The sequence below is a fragment of the Ambystoma mexicanum genome, chromosome 1p (genome assembly GCF_040938575.1).
Source record: "Ambystoma mexicanum isolate Mex_15411 chromosome 1p, UKY_AmexF1_1, whole genome shotgun sequence".
NCBI classification, from domain to species: domain Eukaryota; kingdom Metazoa; phylum Chordata; class Amphibia; order Caudata; family Ambystomatidae; genus Ambystoma; species Ambystoma mexicanum.
The window spans coordinates 1303157853-1303176443 of NC_090921.1; the positions used below are offsets into that span (position 1 = coordinate 1303157853).

At 47.5% G+C, this 18591-nt stretch overlaps 1 protein-coding gene across 1 annotated transcript; it reads right to left on the reverse strand.

Moving 5' to 3' along the window:
• Positions 1-9298: 9298 nt before the first annotated feature.
• LOC138453315 (ferritin heavy chain B-like) lies at positions 9299-14877 on the reverse strand. Its single transcript, XM_069606025.1, has 4 exons — positions 14597-14877; positions 11622-11768; positions 10805-10930; positions 9299-9674 (listed from the first exon to the last, which is right to left on the reverse strand). The coding sequence occupies exons 1-4, from the start codon at positions 14702-14704 to the stop codon at positions 9519-9521; spliced, it is 537 nt and encodes a 178-aa protein (XP_069462126.1). The 5' UTR covers positions 14705-14877; the 3' UTR covers positions 9299-9518.
• Positions 14878-18591: the final 3714 nt, after the last annotated feature.

Here is an 18591-nt window from a genome sequence, read left to right on the forward strand (position 1 = left end):
CTCAACAATCAGCCTCCCTCCATTGCTCTCTTCAGCGACTATTCTGGGATTGAAGAGTCAACACTGCTCCGCAGGGTTTTTTCCCTTTTGGGTTTTTCTCTGATTCCGGCTTGGTTCCGGAAAGGGAGTCACGGGACAGCTGTTTATCCAGCGGTCACTGTGGCTTCCCTCCGTGACAAGCACATTCATCACAAGAAGGAAAGAGACTACCTTGCACGACGACGTCTACAAGAAACCGTCAACTCGGACAGCTCAGGTGAGGAGAGTGTGCTTGTGGGGGAGAAAGAGTTTGAATTGCACCACTCATCACAGATTGCAATGCCAAAATCTTCAAGGATGTCCGCTGAGGATCAGGTTCAAGAACTATGGAAGGCTTTTCAAGCAATGTCTCAAGAGCTACAAGGAGTGAAGACCGAGAATGCTCTGCTTAAACAGATGGTATCAGCTAGAGAACCTGCCCCCTCGGAATTACCACCCATGGCGCTGTCCTCTGGGAAATTCGATGGATCTCCCAAAATGTAGAAGGAGTTTCTGGAAGCCTGCATGGTTTATTTCACTTTTAGGCCTCGTACCTTCTCTACCGATCAGGCCCGGGTGGGTTTCTTAATTTCAAATGACAGTTAACGCCCTGTCTTGGGCTACATCATTGGTGACTAGTGGAAACGCCATTTTGCAAGATTTTCCAGGGTTTCAAAATTTGCTGAAAAAGACTTTTGAACGATCGGAACTGTCCTTTACCGCCTGCAAAGATTTACTGGATGTCAAACAAGGTTCTTTAGATATATTATCTTACATCTCCTCTTTCAAAACCTTGGCAGCTGGAGCGGGGTGGCCTGAGACAGCACAATATGCCATATTCAGGAGAGGATTGAAGGAAGAAATCAAAGATGAACTGGCCAGGTCTCCTCGTTCGCCAACTTTCTCAGACCTACTAGTGGCTGCTCTTCACATAGAGTATCGTTTACAGGAAAGAAGGGCGGAACGTCGCAAACAAAGAAGCCCTGGTTATCTTTCAGAACCCTATGCACACTCACTCTCTGGGCGCTCTACTGCTGTTTCTTCCGAAGAACCAATGCAGATCGGCGCCACTAGAGCACCGTTATCAGCTGCTGAAAGACGTCGAAGAAGTGAAAAAGGATTATGTGCCTACTGTGGTTCAGACCAACATCTTCTCAAGGACTGCACTGAATTACCAAAAAAGAGGTCGGGAAACGAATACCCTCGGCGTCAGTAGGGACAAACGACCGGGGGTCTCCCAACATTTCTCACCGTCCCTATGTCTCTCTTTCAATTACATCTTCCGAGTCTAAAGAGGACTCCAGACTCATGGTGATTCCTGTTCATCTTGACATAGAGAACAGACAAGTTAAGACCCTAGCCCTATTGGATTGTGGAGCGGCGGGAGACTTTGTTGACACCCTGTGGGCAGACAAGGTGGGTCTCCGCCGGATACCATGGAAAGAAGGTCAGAAGGTTGAAGGAGTGGATGGGACACCATTGTCTTCTGGTCCTATTACCCATACTACGGAAGAACTTTCTTTGACGATAGACCAACACAAGGAAACCTTATGTTTTGACATCATCAGAGCCGCCCATTTTCCCATTATATTGGGCATCACATGGCTCCGCAGACATAATCCATTAATAAACTGGTCTGAGAATAAGCTAAGCTTCAATTCCCCCTACTGCGCTATCAACTGTTTTCGGTTAGAGAGTAGGAGAGATCTACAGCCAGTCAAGAATTTTTCCAACAATCACGTGGGAGTCCATGCATTGCCCAGTTTTTGCTCAGGATTTTTTGAGGTTTTTCAGGAGTGCCTTCATGGCAAATTGCTGCCTCATCGGCCAGAGGACTGTACCATCGACTTGGAACGCAATGCTCTGGTTCCGTTTGGTCGGATGTTCTCTCTCACACAAATGGAGAAACAAGTTCTTCGGAAATACTTAGATACAAATTTGGAGAATGGCCTGATACAAGCTTCAAAATCCCCTGCAGGAGCCCCTTTATTTTTCATTAAGAATAGGGAGTCCACTGATCTTAGACCCTGTATAGACTACCGTGGTTTGAATAAGGTTACCATTCGTGATAGGTATCCGGTGCCCCTTATCACTGATATCATTGAGGCTGTACAAGGGGCTAAAGTATATACCAAGCTTGATCTTCGAAACGCATACCATCTGCTAAGGATTGCCCAAGGAGACGAATGGAAGACTGCATTCCGTACACCTCTGGGTCTGTTTCAATATAAGGTAATGCTGTTTGGTTTGGTGAATGCACCAGCGGTATTCCAGAGATTTATGGACCAGATGTTTTCCGACATGCTTTTCATATCAGTCATCATTTATCTGGATGATATCCAGATTTTTTCATCTAACTTGGAGGATCACATCGAACAAGTGAAGCAAGTTCTTAATCGCCTGCAAAAGTACAATCTTCTGGTTAAGGCAGTAAAATGCAAGATTGCTGTTCCTTCGGTGCACTATTTGGGATATGCACTGTCTGAGGAAGGGATCGCCATGGACCCAGACAAGGTACACGCCATTCTCAACTGGTCGGCCCCTACTTCAGTTCAGGAGGTGCAGTGGTTCTTGGGTCTCTCGAATTATTATAGGAGATTCATTCCGAACTTTTCAGAAGTTGTGTATCCCATTACCCGACTGCTCAAAAAAGAGGCCTACCCTTTTTCCTGGTCCTCTGAGGCGGAGGAGAGCTTTGGTCATCTGAAAAGCCTTTTCTGCTCAGCCCCAATTCTACAACATCCTAATCAGGCTCTACCATTTATTCTTGAGACGGACGCTTCTGCCATTGCTGTTGGGGCCGTTTTGCTTCAGAACTTCCAGGATGTAGAACACCCAGTCGCCTACCTATCTAAGACTCTCTCCTCCAGTCAACTCAATTATTCTGTTCGTGAAAAGGAGTTACTGGCGATGAAATTGGCTTGTGAAGAATGGCGGCACCTCCTCATGGGTGCCCGTCATCAGTTCCTCATTCGCACAGATCACAAGAATTTGAAAGCCTTACAAGAAATGGAATGTTCAAACTCCAGACAGGCAAGATGGGCTTATCTGTTTTCACAGTATGATTTCCAGATCACATACATTCTGGGGTCGCTCAATCGACCAGCTGACGCCTTGTCTCGTAAGGATTTCCATACTGAAACAGTGTCTTGTCAAGACTGAGCCCATGTTCCACTGAAACCAGATTCTAGCAGTAGTGGGTTCTTTTCTGCAAGAGGTGAAGGATGCTGTCACGCAAGAATTGCCTCAAATCTTCTTCTCTTCTGATTCCCCCTTTCAAGTAAAGGATGGATGGGTGTTTTATAAGAAGAAGTGGTACATCCCAGAAGGACTGCTACGCAGGAAGATTCTGAGATGGTGTCATGACTCATGCATGGTGGGACACAGGAGTGTAGACGGCACCTTAGAACTCATCTCAAGGTCGTTTCTCTGGCCCAACATAAGAAAAGAGGTGTTGGAATACGTGAAATCTTGTCCAATTTGTGCCAAGGCTAAGTATGCTTCGGGCAAACCTCTAGGACTCCTCACCCAAGTGGAAAAGCCGACTTGTCCATGGGGACTCATCTCCACAGACTTTATTGTGGATCTTCCGGAGTCCGAATCATGTACTTGTATCATTGTGACGGTGGATGCTTTTTCCAAATTGGCACATTTCTCGCCCCTTCCGAGATTACCTACTGCAACTAGGATGGCGGAGACCTTTGCCCGAGACATTTTCAAGTTACATGGTCTCCCCGACAAGATAATTTCTGATTGGGGAAGTCAGTACATTTCAAAATTCTGGACAGCCTTGTGTAACCGATTAGGGGTAGAAAGAGCCCTTTCTTCCGGTTTCCATCCGCAATCAAACAGACAAACTGAGCGTCTCAACGCAACTCTCGAACAATATCTGAGATGTTTCATTTCCCAGCACCAAGACAATTGGGTCTCTTTACTTCCCACGGCAGAGTTCTCCTACAATAATTCCAAACACTCCGCCACAGGCCTTACTCCATTTTTTTGTACTTACGGAGTTCACCCAAGATTTCTAATACCAGATGTACCCTGTTTTTCCAACTCGCCAGCAGCTGAAGCGGTTTTGAGAAGTATCCAAGAGGCACAGACCAACGCATTGCAAGGATTGGAAGATAGCAGATGAAGAAATAAGGTTGGAGCTAACATGCACCGTAGAGAATGCCCTTCATGGAAGCCAGGAGATAAGGTGTGGCTGTCTACTAAGTACCTTCCCCGATGGACAAGACCTTCCAAACTGTCACCACGCTTCTTGGGGCCTTTTTCCATTGTCTCCAAGATCAATCCTGTGACCCATCGTCTTCAACTCACCCCCTCTCTTAAACGCATTCACCCTGTTTTTCATTCCTCTCTCCTCAAAACTTACTATCCAGATCCCCACCACAGGTCTCTCTCCTGACAAATTCCTGTGCCTACATCCACTCAAGATGAGTATGAGGTCTCTGCGGTTAGAGATTCTAGGTTTTGTCGTGGTAGATTGGAATACCTGTTGTCATGGAAGGGTTACCCGCAGTCGGAGGACTCCTGGGAACCGGCTTCCCAGATACATGCCCCCCGGTTACTTGCCAGATTCCACCGTTTGCACCCGGGGAAGCCGGGGTGTTTCCGGTCCAGGGAGGGGCATACTGTCACCCGCCGTCATGGCCATTGCCGTAATTGGCGGTTGTATCTGCGTTGGAGCTGGAGACACAGAGGTAGAGTGTTTTAGTCCTTTCTCTGTGTTCTTGTCACCAGTCCCAGTTACGTGACGCAGCGCCGCTGGAAGTATTTAAACTCCCCGCCTCCGGGTAGTCGCTGCATTGCAACCCACGTTGGACACTTCCTGTTTCCGGGTTTCCTCGCTCCGATCCTCTGCCGAATCTGCCAGGGGGTTTCCTGTTTGTTCCTGTGTTTCCTGTTTCCTTCCTCGGAACGTCTCCATTTCCTTCCGCTACTCCAGGCGGTACTCCGGTGTGCCTATTTTCAATCTCTCTCTCTCTTCTGATTTCCGGGAATTCTTCCAGTTTCTCTCTTTCTGTTGGCTCCTCTGAGCTGGCTAGCTACGCAACTATTTTTTCTCTTTCTGGAACCATTGCCATTTATTCTAACTGCCACAAGGAGCCTCCGTCTCTCCTGACTCGACGATTGGACTTCTACTCAACAATTAGCCTCGCTCCATTGCTCTCTTCAGCGACTATTCTGGGATTGAAGAGTCAACACTGCTCCGCAGGGTTTTTTCCCTTTTGGGTTTTTCCCCGATTCCGGCTTGGTTTCCGGAAAGGGAGTCACGGGACAGCCGTTTATCCAGCGGTCACTGTGGCTTCCCTCCGTGACAAGCACATTCATCACAAGAAGGAAAGAGACTACCTTGCACGGCGACGTCTACAAGAAATTGTCAACTCGGACAGCTCAGGTGAGGAGAGTGTGCTTGTGGGGGAGAAAGAGTTTGAATTGCACCACTCATCACAAACTAATACTTAAATCAATTTGTGTTCATGTATTAATCTTAAACTTATTGTAATTTTTGCATCAGTGATGCCCTTTTTTTGGAATGTAACCAGTGGCTACGGTTATTTGATATCACTGACTGATGTTAGGGTCATAGAAGGCCACTCCAAGTCATGTTACCGGGTGCGTGATGTCACTTTCACTTTGTCAGGCGTTTTGGTGAATTGGGTTGATAAGTTTCTTCGCCTATGCAGGGCTGAGACACTCACACCCTCTGTGTTCATGTTTTGAGCTCGCTGGCTGTGTGTATTCAGGGATGGGGCTTGTGAATTCTGCCTAGGGATTCTCATGGGCCCAGCATCCAGGTCTGACAGCCCCTGTTAATTTTTGTTGCATTGCCATGGATTATTGAGTGCGTTGTTTTGTCACAAAATGACTATTGCTCTGCAGGAGCACAGGGACGAGTAGTACTCCTCAGCCCCACACTACTAGTACTAAACCACAAGTGATCACAAAGGGAAAACCGCCATAAAAAAAAATGATATACCTCTTTCTCTTCAAGGTAGGCTATACTCTCAAGCGGGTGTGTGCTAAAAAGGGAGCATCCAAACAATAGGACAATAAGTACCAAAATGAAAGAAATGTCCAGTCAAGGTTCTATAAAACTAAGACTTTAATTAAACTAAAAAAAACAAACTATTAAACACCACTAGCAACCTTCCCATCTAAGTAAACCGGTAGTCAATGCAGATTCTGGGAGAAAAAGGCACTCTATATCGAAGAACGAGCGTCTTCAAGTAACAGGTTTGCAGACAATTCAAACGAGTTCAAGACTAGGTCTAAGACTCTAAGGCATACATTTGGGTCATATGCGTCACTATGGTCCGTAGAACCAGGCCAGGGAGACAGGACCATGGATTTATAACTTGTGCCTTCTTTCAGGAGCTCGGTCGGCAGCATGAAGCTGGGTTTCTGTGCTCTTTCCGGGGCTTCTGGTTCCGGATATCGAGTGGTTTGATGGGAAGCAACAATGCAGCACAACACAAGGGGTAATGCCACTTCTCTCAAAGACGCTTGGTATAGGCAGGTTGAATCAGCATGGTGTGAAGGCTCTACAAGTTTGATGCACGAAAGCGTGGATTCAAATTCAGGGTGGAGCTTGCTTGCCTGGGGCCAAAGATGCAATGCGATTTGACAAGCGGCAACAGCTTGACGTGCCAAGAACATTGGGAAAAGAAAAGCGTTGTTCAGCTCGGCACACATGGGAGCAGATTTTGTCTCTTTTGGGTCTTGAAGTGGTTTGGAAGCATTGGGAGCGCTTACAGTGGCTCAAAATGGAAGAGAGACGAAGGCAGGTCCATGTGTTACTGTGAGGCCCTACACTGGGCCTCAGAGGAAAGGTAAATCGGTGGTCTTCTGCCATTCTCAGCCAGGAAGACTGCCAGAGACTCTTGCAGAACTTGCCATTTCACCAGGCAGACTCCTGAATAGCAGTAGCAGTCAGGCGTCTTTTAACATCAGGTGACTTCAAATGTTCCCCATATGCAGTTAGGGAAAAGGTCTGCACCCGCCTTGAAAATTATTATTTTCACCCAATTGATCATCTTTACCCCAACATTGTTCCAGTGAAACCTTGTAACACGCTTCAAGAATATGGTTCCATGAAGTTGATTCAAAAAAGATTCCATGAAGATGGTAGACTCACTCCTTTTGCCTCAGTAGATTGGATTGGTTTATTACAAGCCTACCAAAGGGGGTCAATCCTGGCTGTTGTAACAAGAGTTAATCTGTGTTATGCCACTTCCCAGAGTGCCTTGTCTGCAATAAGTTCAGCAGAGGGGTCTCAAGAAGCAAGAGTGGCCAGGGCACATTCAAGATAGCTGTGTCCTTCTCTTGTGTACATATGCGGTCACTGGCTTCACTACAATTCCCCCTCCTTTCTGCCAGAGTTCAAAAGGACTCCACTAATTATCTCCCTGCTGCGACTTCCCCCTTGTGTTGCAACGGTCCAAGTGAAGCTTCCCAGCCCTCACACCACTCATGGAAGAGTTATGTCCAGCTCTCCCAGGAAGGTGTCAAGCCACCCCAGCAGAGAACAAAAGAGCTTCCTTGACAGGTCCTCCATTATTGTGGGTGGGCCTTCCAAGACAAGACTCAATAGAAAAATGTCTCTGCTGTTGCCAGGGTCACAGGAAACCAGTTGATAATAAAATTACATCAGATTGGATTTTGGCAGCGTTTTGTAGCTCCTCATTTGACACAGTTTCAAACTATAGTTCTATATTTATATGTAAACAAAAGGTGTGTCACCAGGCCGTGAGGACATTCTGCAACTGCCATTTTTCCAAATCACATGCAACTTTGGGCGTGTCAGTAAAGAGGGCCCAGCAAAGTACATGTGTGAACTATACTATTTAGCAAGGAGCATTTGGAAAGTAAGATCACTTCAGTAGAGCTCATTTTCTGAGACAGAAACAATCAGCGTTTTACTGTGCAATATATGTGGGTTGCACACCCACCAAATGGCATGCTGTCACATGGTGTCCCGCCCACCTGGTGCCTTTGTGGCTGCCGCTCTTTTTCCCTACTTAGGAGCCCTCCAGCCTCTTTTCTTTTGCAGATGGGGAGCAGGTGCAAGTGGATCTAGGTCACCTGGCTTAAGCACCACCCACCTTCTTAGCCCTGCCTCTTAACTCTTAGATCAAGGGTGTCTGAAGTGAAGGGCAGACAAAGAAAAGGGCAATTCCTGTTTGGACCTGTTCAGACCAGGAGTATCCAAGGCCCGACCCCCTGCTCAGACAACAGGTAAGCATGCACTAACATGTGTTTACTCCATCTGTCCGGACAGGCCATCCCCACCCCCACCCCATCTGCTCCCCCAGTGATGTTCCCTTGTGCCACCTCCCCCCCTTCTTGCACTCGGATGTTGCCTGTTTTGCTTGATCGTTCTACCCTGCTTCCCCTCCCGCCCCCTCCAGCCTACTTCTGCAGGAGTCTGTCCTGATCCATTCTGGTTTCATCATCAATGTCTTGTGGCCAATGCTGGATTTGACTTTTATGGACTTCATTGATTCACGGTGCGTCACCCTTTCTCATGGTGGCCCTGAATCATGCTGGTCCCATATTCATCTTGTATCCAGGCTTGCAACATTATGTGTTACTACTGACTTCCTTCTGCAATTGTATTCACTCTCCCCTCTTGCTTCTCCACTCTTTTTGACTGCTTACTCTCCTCCTCTCTCTTTTCCTATCTCCTTCCCTTACTTTCTTCTATGCACTTACTCAATCAGAATTGTCCCGGGAAGTAGTACGATAGCAACCTTGTCTGTCTCCTCCCCGGTCTCCTCCCCCTCCCCTTACTTGTTTCCCCCTCCCAGCATTATCTGAAATGTCATCAGGCCTAGTACGATAGTCGCTTGTTTTGTTCCTACCCTCCCTTTCTGCATCTCCTCTCCCTCACCTTTTGTTTTTCTCCAGCTCTACCAGAAATGTCGTCAGGCCTAGTACGGTAGTCGCCTGTCTGTTTCCATTTCCTTCCCACTCTTCCCCTCCCTTCCTTATCTATGTCTTAGCTCTTGCACTATCTGAAATGTTGCCTCGCTGAGTACGATAGTTAATTTCACATCCTTACTGTTCATGCCCTGTAAGAATGTAATTGTATTTTCCCCTTGTTCCCTCCCCTGCCTTGAAGCGCTTTGAAACACATTGTGTATAGGAGCTATATAAATAAACTATCATATCATGTGTCTGCTTGCATAACTCTACACCTATACAGAATTCACAAAGCAGAGATAAACAGTAATGATCCTCACCCCAAGAATAACGCATGAACAGATAGAGGTTAATGCTGAAAACCTTTATTCATTTCTTGAAAACATGCTGACAGGCAGAGCACCAGCTGCCCCCTCAGGTCAGGTGATCAGAGACAGGCACAGAGCGACTGCCCAACGTACACCTTTCACATGACGTCACATCATTCCTGGGAGGCAGTAAGTCCAGGATTTACAGTCAGGGCGGGAGTGGAGGGCTCAGCTGGCTGGTGTCTTCCTCTCTGGGGGAGCCTAGCTGCTCTCCCCCAGGGTGTGCTTGTCAAACAGGTACTCGCCCATGCCATTCTGGGGCACCCCCAGGCGCTTCAGGTTGGTGATGTAATCTCCCAGCTGTTTGATGGCTTTCACCTGTTCCTCCAGGTACTCTGACTCCAGGAAGTCACAGAGCTGTGAAGAGGGAAAAGCAGGGTAAATAACCCAAAAAGAGACAGAACTGGGATACAAACAAAAGACAGAACCATAGTCAACCACCAGAAGAAGACAGGAACACAGTAAGCAATGCAGAAGAGGTGGAACCGGGTTAAAAAAAATAAAGCCAAAAGTGAGAATTTTTGTGAATAACCAAAAACCAACAATAGCAGGAGAGAACCAAAACACAAAAAGAGGCTACATTATCTAAAAGAGACAGAACTGCGATACACAACAAAGAAAATAAGAAGGAAACAAAGAGAACTGGGAGAAATAGCTAAGTCAGGTCTGATAACCAGAGAGAAGGAAGACCTCCTTGGGCCATATTGAGGAATTGAATCTAGGAGCAGGTGCGAAGTCAGCCGGCATCAACATATTTTGGAGGGGTGGAGGGTGGATGAAAGCTGGTCCTGTGTGGGGCCATTAACATATTTTGGGCTGTTAGCACCCCTGCCTCCACCTTTGCCAGAGGATGGGAAGCTGAATAGCTATTCAGTCAGCCTTTGTCCCCATTAGATGCAGCTTCCACCCCAATTCAGAGGATCTTTAGTTTCACAAAGAGATGCTAATCATTGGTATGCGATCTAAAAGCAGAGCCCAGCAGTTAACCCTTTGGGTTCATCATAGGTGGTATGTAATATCGCCCTAGCAGGCTGTTGTCCTCTGCCACTGTATGTTTGCTGCTTCTGTCACGTTAATGATTGTGTAAACGAAAATGCTCCGCTATCTCAGGTCAGACGTTTGGCAGGCTCTGGCCTTAGAGCCCATTTCCGGTGAGTGACCCAGGCTTAGAGTCACATAGAGTGCCGTCTTCTGCCTCCTCAATGTGGGAGGGCTTAAGATCTCCCAAGCCTGGAGCAAGAACGAAAGAGCAAAGCACATTGGAGCGAAAGAGGGCTGAAGGGAGCGGCGGCGGACGATTTGAGGCACAAGCTCTCTCTTCAAGGGAAGTGTGAGAGTTCAACGATATGGGAAACCCCTGCCCAGGACAGTTCAGAATGAGTGCTCCGTGGATCAGGGACATGATCCCCCAGTGCTGTGGATGGATGGGGCACCTGAGCCTGGGACCCCCCCCCCCCTCCAGCAGAGTGACCCTCTCGGATACTCACATGGGGATCGACCTTGTCAGTGGCCAGCTTGTGCAGGTCCAGCAGGGCCTGGTTCACGGTCTTCTCCAGCTGCAGGGCAGCCTGCATGGCATCCAGGGTGTTGTTCCACTCGTCACGCTCTGGCTTCTGCAAAAGATGCGAAGAGTTAATATCCAGGCCTCATAACCACTGAGGTCAGATTATGAGGGCGGCATCAGCGAGCAGTACGGAGGCATGGGGTAATGACTGCAGGGTGACTAAGCGAAGGGGAAAAGGTACTCAGCTACACCTGTGCAGGAAAGTGGCCCCTCTGCTCCTCTGGCAGAAAAGGCCCTCAGCTTGCATACAAAGGAGACTGATGTGCAGGCAAAGAAGGTCCTCGGTTCCACCCCTGCAGCTAAAGTTAGGCCCAGGTTATATGGCCTACGGGTACCAAGCCACACAATAAAATGTGCCAGGGCTCACAGGGCAGAGTAAGATAGCCACACACCATGTAAGCTGCAGCCTGCAGTGCTCCGTCGGGTTCTCTGGAGTCAGCAGCCCAAAGAAAGAGGCGCAGCCTTTTGGGAGCATGCCATTGTAATAACTAAGCAAGCACATAAGTTCCCTACATGTGCAGCCACAGTGGCTTCTGTGACATTATTTTCAAAATGGAGCATTTGATATGGGTCCAATAATGAATAGGGCATCAGCCCCACCAAGTATTTTGTAAAAATAGCACACACGTACTCAGCTTGCCCAGAGTAGCTAGAAGGTAGGCCTTCAGGTAAATCCTAAGCAAGCAGAGAAAACCTTCCACATCATCTGTGCAAGTAGAATTCAACGTCGGTACACTCACCTTGACGTCTTGCAGCACCACGCGGCCCCCACGCTTGTTCTGGTATTTCATGAACTTCTCGGCGTGCTCGCGCTCCTCGTGGCTCTGCTCCTTGAAGTACTTGGCCACGTGGCTCAGGGCGACATCGTCCCGGTCAAAGTAGTAGGACTGGAAAAAGATGAGAGGGTCAGCGGCAAATCAGGAGCACCCAGTGCGAGAAATCAGTAGGTTGTCACAGAGCCCTCTATGAACATAATAAGGGGATTGCCCCGAATGTGGTACAGCTAGTGAGGGGGTCTCAAACCTTTGCACAAAAAAATACACAAGCTGTAAAGGAGTAAATTCGAAAAAAGCTACTGATTTTAGTTAGTTTGGTATCCAACAAATGGATATCCAAACTTGAAACTACCCAGACTGTCCAAGAGAGACACAAAGCAATGCAAAATCACATCACACACAACTTATTGAGAAAAATATATGTTACCATTTTTTATTTGGCAAAAGTGAATGCATATACCAAATACACAAACTCCTATGCTTTTAACAAGAATGTAATAGAAGTAATTTTTTGCAACAGATGGAAGAAGACAAGAAAGATCAGCTTTTCTGGTAAATATCCTAGTTTACGATGTAAAATATGCAAGAAATGCTGTGATTAAAACAAAAGTTTGCCATGCAAAAATATGCAAGAAATGTTGTGCTTAGAACAAATACTTAAGTATGCCTGGAACAAGTGCATAAAAACAACCAAGTGCAACTTCTTGGTAGTGCAAATCTGCCAATTGTGCAGAAATAATGTAAATACATAATATAGGTCTGAGCATAGATGCTTTTGCATGGGCCCTGTGTTGACACCTTGCAATGGTCTATGGCCCTGGTGTTCAGAGCGCTCTCCAGTGGGATTGCACCATTATTCTGTGAATCAGGCCCTTAGCCTCAGAAGCCCCATTGACCTAAGTGGCACCCGCAGTCTCTCTTCTATTTGCAGGGGTCCGCAAATGATTACAAACTACAAAAGTCTGATAACTTTGGAAATGAAACTCCTGGCCTGAATTTAAACTCGAGTGAAACATCGATTCCCTTTGACAGCTCCAGTATCCCAGTGTGCATGTCCCATGGACTAAGCAAGGTGTTGGGGGGTTGATTGAGTCCTCACACTTGCATGGCCCATTAGGGATGCAGGCTGCTATACTGCAGGGCTGAGTGTGCGTAGGGGGAGGGAGGCTACTGTACTTATGATGTATTGTCCCCGGTGACTGCCCCATTTACTCCCCTCCACAACATGGTCAGAATGTCCCTCTAACTCATCCCATTACACGAAGCTCACTGCTAAATCTGATTTCTCATCTACTGTATGTTCTTTTGTGATCAAAAGAGCATTTTTCCTCCTGTATATAATACATACTGTGCTTCCCAGCACATTCAGAGGGCCTGGGGCTGCGTCATGGAGGCACTATGACTTGCCCATGCATATGCAGGAACCAGGAAGTTCTCCCCGATTCTTAGTTACCGTTTCATGCTACGAAGGAGCTGGAAGGCCTTTGTGACAGTTAGCATGAGGCTGAGCAGAGTACAGACCAGGGCTGCAGGTAGGGGAAACAAATCTATGAACGTATGTGTGCGTTTGTGTCTGTCTGTAAGTGCTTGTGTGAATGAGAGTGCATGTATGCTGTATGGGTGTGTGTGTGCGCGTAAATGAACGAGTGTGTTCTTTATGAATGTATGTGGATTTGTAGGGACACCTCTTTTAGCATGGTATTTTTTTCCAGGCATCAAGGGTAAAGCCAACATGATAAGTGTTAGTAGGTGGCTAGCCTGGACATTCCTGAACATTTTCCTGCTGTTGCAGGATATTTTTACTGGCAAAGACAACAGGAGTTATGCTCTTGCATATGTGGGGATACTGGCATAGCCCGCGTGAACATGTATGGCACAGCCAGCATGAAATTGATGCTGGCATATATTGTGGAAAAAGTCATCAGGAAAACGTGTTGGAAAATATGATCCCGCGCACTGTTGCTATCTTGCATCTGTTGGATTTTTTCATGAGTTATCTTAAAAAAACTATTGCAAATCCAGTTTTTCACAGAAAGCAAAAACATTTGTAACTATTATTTTTAACATCCCTTCGAGGGAGGGAGAACCCCCAGAACCACCATTGGTTGGTTCGGTTTTCTCGCTACGCTCGTTTGCTCCCGCATATTTATGGGAAACATTTACGGACCAAAATAAATAAAACATACGAGCGCCACGCCACTGAATAAAGTCCCTCAGCCAGCCCTCCTCCCAGGATTCTGCAAGCGTGAGAGTTCATGGTAAGGTCTACTAACATCCTGCCTTCGTGGAGACCGGGTCAAGCACGCCAGGGACTCGCACTCTACGCCAAGAAGAAAAAAAAATGTCAGAACAAGGGCTGCCTCAGACACCATGGGGGACAACAAAAGACAGGAGAGGCCATTTCCTACACGATAGCGCTATGAGAGAAGAAAAAAAAAAACAGCAGAGGCCTTCAACATCTTGAAGCTGGAGAAAAAAAAAAAAAAAAAAACAAGGCCTTGGCATTCCTCGTGGGCTCATCATACGTATTGTAACACGGTAAAGTCGGTGCTGGTGGGAGCACACACTCATACAAACGAACAGCAAAATGTAGATAGAATTTGACCTGGGGGGGCAGGAAAGAACTATTAATTCCCATCGCATCTGCACATTTTATGAAATCCTGTGCAGGCTTCAACTCTACACAGGAGGCTAGCTCAGCAAGTTAAGCACTTGCTTCAGTCTAGTCTAAAAAAATTAAAAAAAAAAATAGTACCAAGAAACTGGTTATTACCAGATGTTATTATAGCTCTCCTATGTTTGTAGACCCTGTGGCTGTGTTGCTATAATGAGCACAATTCCATGAGAACAAGGGGATGATTTGCTTGCCATGGATAGGCATACAGATACTGCTATTGCGGGGTGGGGGTTTGAGGAGGGGCGCTAAGGCCTGTACTCACCATGGACAGGTAGACGTAGGAGGCGTACAGCTCGGTGTTCACCATGCGGTTGATGGCCGCTTCGCACTCTCTGGGGAAGTTCTGGCGCACCTGGGACTCCATGGCCATGTCGGTGGTGGGGTTGTCGGCGATAGTTGAAAATTGATGTAAACAGGAAGTGGGTTTTCAGGAGAGCGCGGGACTCGGAGCCACGTTCCGTTCAAACACTGTTGAAGCAAGAACACAACTCGGAGTCGGAGCTGGATCTGAGCTCTGTGTGGGAGAGGCCCCTTATGTATTCGACAGAGGGTGGGGTCAGCTAAGAGACAGGCAGCTGCTTTCACCAATGAGAAGAGCCGCTCCTCCAGAGGTACGTAAGACCTCTCACGGTGACTGCGCACTTTTCTTGCACTTTGTTCTGTTTTTCCCTTGTGGCACAACACACTCGCCCCTTCAGGGCCCGGTCATGCATCCAGGATGTCACATGACACAGATGCAGCATTTCCTCATCATTAAGCTGACGCAGCTGTCCCATATTGATTGAAAAAGTCGAGGTGGACACGGAATATCGCTGACGGCAGTAGTAAAGTATTAATGAGATCTATTCATAAAGATCCAAAGATTACATTCATAACTCAACCGCTACTTTTTAAATTTGCTTTTATAAATAAAATAAAAAAAACTCCCTAGCCTTTGTTGGCATCACTGTAAATGCTAAAATGACTCACGGTATTTCTACCTTTAAAACGAGGAGCAACAGCACTATGTTCAAGGGTTTCTCAAATAGTGCTTACTGGCACTGTCATGTAGCTTCGCAGCACTGTAAACATATGTGCATGTTCCTATTGTTCAAACTCCACAGTCCACATTTTCTCAATCAAGGAAAATTGAACGGCTCAGTCAGACCTCCTGGGAGTGACACCGGCACCCTGAAATGAGCATAATAGCGTTATGAGAACCAGGTGTGTTCGCCGAGGTAACTGACTTCTGCAAAATAGCATGCCGGAAATGCCTCCTCGTGCTCAAACAATAGCTGTCATTAACCCACTGAGCTACCTTGCATAACTCACTCATCAAACAGAATGATGTCTTGATGGTTCAGTAGTAATAGGCGCTGTTATTGCAGAGTGTCGTGGCAGCAGTCGATGTTAGTATTGCACGAATAAAGCAAATTGCTTATAATAAGTGTACTAATAATATGTTAAAGTGGGAGCTACATTCGTTAAAAAGAAATGCATGAATGACGAAAACGGTTTAAGTCACAAAGAGGTATAAACCCACGGCCTGCAGTTTGCATAAGGTTTCCAGGAGTAGGTGCATTGTTACACTGAACTATCTTGCTTGCATAGCATGCACGAAATACTAAATTGTCTCTGGTGCTCAAATAGAGGCTGTTATAAGTGCAGATAGTCTTATGATATCACTGGTTAGTGATAGGACGGCATATAAACAGTAGAAAGGCATTAACAAAAAAGTGATGCCCGCATTTTCATCAGGGCATGAAATGCGACTGAATGCACGAAACCCTCTTCAAACGTTACTGCGGGGGCGTTTGCCACAACGGTGCCACCCTAATTCGGATTCAGAGCTCAGAACTGGAACCTCGACGGTAAATGGACTTCATTCTCTTCCCCACTGTCAACAGGGGGTCCGAATGCACCTGCGCCCGCACCCGTCCTCCCAGTGGGGGAAGAGTGACAGGGATACCTACGGACTCGGCCTGCCTCTAAGCAGAAGCGAAGACAGACTACTCGGGGTCCCCTGCTACGGCGGCCTGTTAGGGAGGTTTTTCTTATGTGCTGCGTGTAGGACACAGAAACGTCGACTCACCTGGCTTTACAGCGTGTTCCTGATAAGAGCCTCACTCTGCAGGGGGTAGAATGGCTAGGCAGTCAAAGCCCACTCCTAGGAAGGAGCAGGATGGGGAGGATGGGGTGACCAGGCGGAGTCGACACTTTCAATAGACGCGCAATCAGGGAAGGGCCCCATAATATGCACTTTCCTTCTATAGGGATGGTGTCTGCCGGTGTCAGCCGGGGAAGCATGAAGCCTGCAGCCGTCATCCCGCTGGGCTTGACCAGGTGGGTGCAACCAGGGGGGCAGAATTCTCTGCACCCCTTGAACTGACCCACCCTCACCCCTCACATCATTCTGATGCTGCTTACCGCATCACATATAAGCATCTCAGTAAATTGGCTTGCTCAGCCTCCCCCCCACATCTCCCAGGAAAGTCACAATCTTCTGCATTGCTGCTGGGTTTAAAAACTAGGCCTTTTCCCCCTAATTTTAGGAAAGTCAAATCTAGGTTGCATTGCGGTAACTGTGATACTGTTACCATGTCTCATTAGGCTATCGCCTACTCTCTAGATCCCCACTCCGCTGGGAGCAGCTTTGTACTGTTGAGTGCACCTGTCTACCCTTTTGACTGTCCGCAATTCTGGATCGGTGCCCCTCCAATGATCTCTACCTTAATGCCAGTAAGACTGAGATCCTTCTCATTGGGACCCCTGGTCCCGCTTTCCCTTTCTCATTCTGACCGCCTCCTTGGACCCACTTCCTTCACCTTCCTGTGAGGCAAAAAACCTTGGTGTCATCTCCGACTCCACTCTCACCTCACATCACAGACATTGCCAAGAAGGCCCACTACCAGCTGCACCTCCTCAGAGGTATTCTTCCTTTTCTCACATTCTCCCAGAAGCTCAACGTATTCAGAGCCCTGGTTTTTTCTAGGCTGGACTACTGCAACAGCCTCTTTCCCAATCTGCCTTCCTCTACTCTATGCCCTTTGCAACTAACCCAGAACAGGGCTGCAAGACTTATCCCCGGCCTCAAGCCCAGGGACCGTATCTCTCCAGCCCTGCAATCTCTCCACTGGCTCCCGGTGGCTGCAAGGATCAAGTTGAAAACCCTCTGCTTCGTTCACAAGGCTTTCGGGGGCCGGGGCCCACACTACCTCCAACGCTGTCTTCCAAAATACCTTCCTTCACGAGCCCTTCACTCAGCTACCTCAAACTCTCTCAGGGTCAGACGCTTCTCCAGGCACAGAATGGGGGGTAGATCTTTCTCCTCTGGAGGTGCCTCCCTCTGGAATGGCGGACCACCTGAAGGTCCGGAAGGAGCTCAAGACCTTCCTTTTTCACCTTTGCTTTCTCTATCCCCTGCTGACCTACCTACCTGTCTGCTCCACTGACTGGCTGCTTGGCTACCTTCAGTGTCTTGCTGGGTACCAGGCTCCTTCATGACTAGTCACCCCTGCACTGCCTCCAGGCTTACTGCACACTTAGGGGCTGTAACTGTACCCCCCCGGTCCCCTGCCTGCCCCCTTGCACTCACCCTGAGCTGCGCTGCCCAGGCTTCACTTAGTTGAAGCAATGCTGCTGGGATTGTACTTCCCCCCTGACTCTCCTTGGCAATTCCCCGTCCTTCCTTCCCCCCCTGCACTTTTACATTGTCGCGCTTGTACCATCTGAATGACCCAAGGCCTAGTAAGATCGTTTTGTCTTGTCCTCCCTCTGTCTTACCTCCCTTATCTTGTTGTGCCGAGAAACACTTGTGTACAGGCGTGTCATAAATGACATCATTCATATCATATCATAAAAGGAGATTACTGCAGTGTAGAGGTTAGTAGCTTTTTAAGAGGTAAAGTGCCTGATTCACAAAGCGTTTTTCATTGATATTGCACCATTATAAAAACGATTCTGTGAATAAGACCCAAAGACTATTACAGGGCGTGCGACCTAACAGGTTCACCAAGACTCCTATAAAGTCCAAAAGGTACTTTGGAGGAAAGGTCCACTACAGCAAAATCCCCTCAAACATGACTCGCAGATATAGCCTTTAGAATAAAACAGTGCTGTGATTGGTTGAGCGGGATGCCAACGGCCTCATGTTACCCTACTTGGGAAGGTGCCACCTCTACAGACAGAGCCCCCATAAACTCTAGAGGAGTGGAATGATGACACAGGAGAGGATGAGGAGACCTTATGTATGAGGTGGAGACACAGAAGAGGCATTAC

Excerpts from the sequence above, each read along its gene's own strand:
- LOC138453315 (XM_069606025.1), bottom strand. The coding sequence starts at position 14,704 with ATGGCCATGGAGTCCCAGGTGCGCCAGAACTTCCCCAGAGAGTGCGAA. Across the intron at positions 11,769-14,596 it reads CCTACGTCTACCTGTCCATG|TCCTACTACTTTGACCGGGA; the intron begins GTGAGTACAGGC and ends ATCTTTTTCCAG. Across the intron at positions 10,931-11,621 it reads TGGTGCTGCAAGACGTCAAG|AAGCCAGAGCGTGACGAGTG; the intron begins GTGAGTGTACCG and ends CATCTTTTGCAG.